Consider the following 3,153-nt stretch of genomic DNA (forward strand, 5'->3'; position numbering starts at 1 on the left):
CTTGTCGGCTGTTGTCCAAATAGTCTCTGTAGGCAGAGACAGCTTTGTTGACGTTCAATTTAAATCTCTTGCACAGTTGCCCTACTTGAGTTTGACCAAAACTTGGTGGAATGCAGGTTGGCCAATACTCAGGTTCTAATACTTTAAAAGAGTTTATAAGATCTTCATATTGGGCTTCCCCATCAAATGTGGTGACAAACATTCTTTGCTTTAGGTTATTTATAACACTAGAAATAAGTTGCTGTCCATTGAACGATACAATTTTTGGATTAGTTTTTAACACAACTGATGCAAAATTTCCTTCTTTTATGGCGATTTATGCTTCCAGAACTTTCGTGCCTGGCTTCTCCTTTAAGTGCTCTAAATATCTTACGGATCTGTTTATCAGTTTGTCTGCATACACAATAGAAGTGTTTCTATTCTCTAAGCTCTCTGATAACAAAGCCAATTCAGCAAGAATGTCAAACATAAAGGCCAAGTTTAGTAGAAAACTCTGAGATGTTAGCCTATTTAATAAACCACTATATTTGCTTTTTTCAGTCGATGTTCTGTCAGGATCGTTTATGGCTTTAGAGAAATGGTTTGCCAAAGCTTGAAAGCCAAACCACACAGCCGAAACGGTACGAAAGCTACTGGCTACCCATCTTGTGCTCAACACTCTTCCGATTTTGTTCATCTGAATGTCAAGTTCTTGTGCACAGTCTTTTAACTCACGCTTGTTTTTTGGAGAGACGCTGTACAGCGAGTACAGTTTGTCCATAAATATCTGGAAATGATTCACTCCGGCCACTTCGCTGACTGCGTCCCCAATAGCCAATTCCAATCTGTGATTTAAACAGTGCCAAACGATTATATCAGGGTACAAAGTTGAAAACCTCTTTGCCACTCCTGAGTGTTTCCCTAACATAACACTAGCCCCGTCACTTGTGAAAGAAACTAAGTTCTGTTTTAAATAACCATTGTCAAACCCATATTGTTCAAGGCACTTAAGTGTACTGTTAAAAACAGATTCGGCCCTTTGATCAGGAAGTTCAACTAGATCTAAGAACAAAATGTTAGGGGACTTTTCTTTACTTATTTCACACTTCAAATAAATTATGAGTACTGACTTTGAACTTATGCTGGTGGATTCATCAATAATGATAGAAATTTTCCCAGAAACTTCCTTAACCTTATTCAATATTCTTAACTTCATCTCTTTTGATATATGATCAATAATTTCTACAGCACTGTATCTTGAATGAAGGCCTACACCGATATCTACTCCATTTAGTTTTTGAAGTTCTAATAAACCGAAATGATCGTTATATGGTCGGTCGTTCTTAGCTATGTAGTAAGCTGACCTAAAAATAGCTTTAGTTGATTCCATGTGAGCTGTATTTGCAGAATCAACTAATTGCGTAATAGGATTTTTATGAGAGGATTCAACAATGGCCTGAGCAGTACTATGTGCTTTGGACTGTTTGTGCTCTATAATTTTTTTTCTAAGTGATTTGAGCTGGTTAGTTCGGTTTGAGCCGTAACAGCTAACTTGAAATGTGCGCCACTCATGACTTAAAGAAACGTGTTCTTTCTTAAAAGCACCCATAGTTGTGACTTCAAAACAAACTTTGCAGCCTAATTTACCTTCTTTGCAATCTATCCAAGGATAAGTTTCCTTCTTACGAGTCCACATCTCTTCTGTCCAAACGTCAGGCCATTTTGTTTCTTTTTCCTTATTCGTTGATGTGCTGGGTTCACTTATTTGTTCGTTTTTATTTAAAGAGTTTCCAATCGCTAATTCATCAACCGAAACAACATTGGATTTATCTTGCTTGGTTCCTTTAGGTAGGCCTAACGTGTTTAGTTCACGTTTCACCGACGCACTAAAAAATGAGGTTAAAGTTTTTTGTTTAGGTTTAGAGTTATCCATAGCGATACTACAGGTAGCTTATGTCAACAGATTTGGACGTTGGGCAAAGATAACACAACTATTAAAACTATTTCACCTCTTCCAGTAGGTATCCGCGACACGTAACGTAATAATTGGAGCAGAAACACTAAATTAATATACAGTGCACGTGCACTATGCAAAGCAGACGAGACGCAACTACAACTGAGCAGGATTAGCATGGCCGGGTGGGCTGGAGATGCGCAGTAGCTACGGAGTGGATTTCAGTGGTGGGGGAAGCGACTCCGGCGACTCAGTCTGTTGCCGCTCTCACTGCCGTGTGTATCGCTCCAGTCTACAGTGTACAGGGCCAGCTCGCTCCGCTACCGCTCCTCGGGCGGGGCGCGGGTGATCGGAGCGTCGAGTGAGCTAGAGAGAAATCGAGGGGGAGAGGCGAGAGATAAGAAGGACACAATATTTCAATATTGTTGTGGCTATTCCTCCTTCCGTGGTGGGGGGAGGGTTGTGGTGACACGGACACGGTAGTGCTGGGCGCGGACCGCTGAGATGTCTATCATGTCTATCCATCAACTATCCCGTCTGCCAGTCGCTCGCTCAACTTTTGCGCTTACAATTACGAACTACCTAATCGTAGCTGCGTATGCCTTAACTGATTAACCACGACAACTAACGTGTAAAAATTACTTAGTAAAGGACAAAACAATATTTTCTAAATAAAACAATTTCAGATCTATTTTTGTCCTATATAAAAAATTCGATTGAAAAAATCGTAGCCGGAGCGCCGCTCCCCCTTCAAAAGCTGTGCCGGAGCGACGCTCCGGACCGCTCCGGCTCCACTACACCACTGGGCTCGTGGCTTTAGGGACAGGGTCGGCAAGGTTTTGTCTCCTCACATAGGTATGCCATCCAATTAAAAGGCTTCAATTTCATAGGAGATTTTCGGTTTTTGTTTTTTTTTTTATTTTTTTCTTTTTTCCTATAAATTTAGAACCTAAACCTATTTATAAATTAAGTCTATTTAGTCTATGTTGTTTCGAAGTAGCAAAATGGGTTATAACGTCAATGTAAAATTTATTATTGCTTTGGGGAGATTTTAAAAGTTTTTTTCTATTGACATTTGAAATTTGAGACAAGTTTGGCATTCTCTCTTGTTTCATGGTGTTTCGACAATACGTTTTGACTCTTTTGAGACAACAGAGATCCCGTTCATTTGAATGGCTCAAAATGGTTCAAATATCAGAATTTGCCCACATTTGAGCACA

General features: G+C 39.9%; 1 protein-coding gene across 1 annotated transcript; it reads right to left on the reverse strand.

The window, feature by feature from the left end:
- Positions 1-316: 316 nt before the first annotated feature.
- On the reverse strand, positions 317-1,912 carry LOC126893143 (E3 SUMO-protein ligase KIAA1586-like). Its single transcript, XM_050663094.1, has one exon. It carries the CDS (start codon positions 1,910-1,912, stop codon positions 317-319), a length of 1,596 nt encoding a protein of 531 aa, XP_050519051.1.
- Between the last annotated feature and the right edge of the window lie 1,241 nt (positions 1,913-3,153).

Source organism: Diabrotica virgifera, chromosome 10, assembly GCF_917563875.1.
Source record: "Diabrotica virgifera virgifera chromosome 10, PGI_DIABVI_V3a".
NCBI classification, from domain to species: Eukaryota; Metazoa; Arthropoda; class Insecta; order Coleoptera; family Chrysomelidae; genus Diabrotica; species Diabrotica virgifera.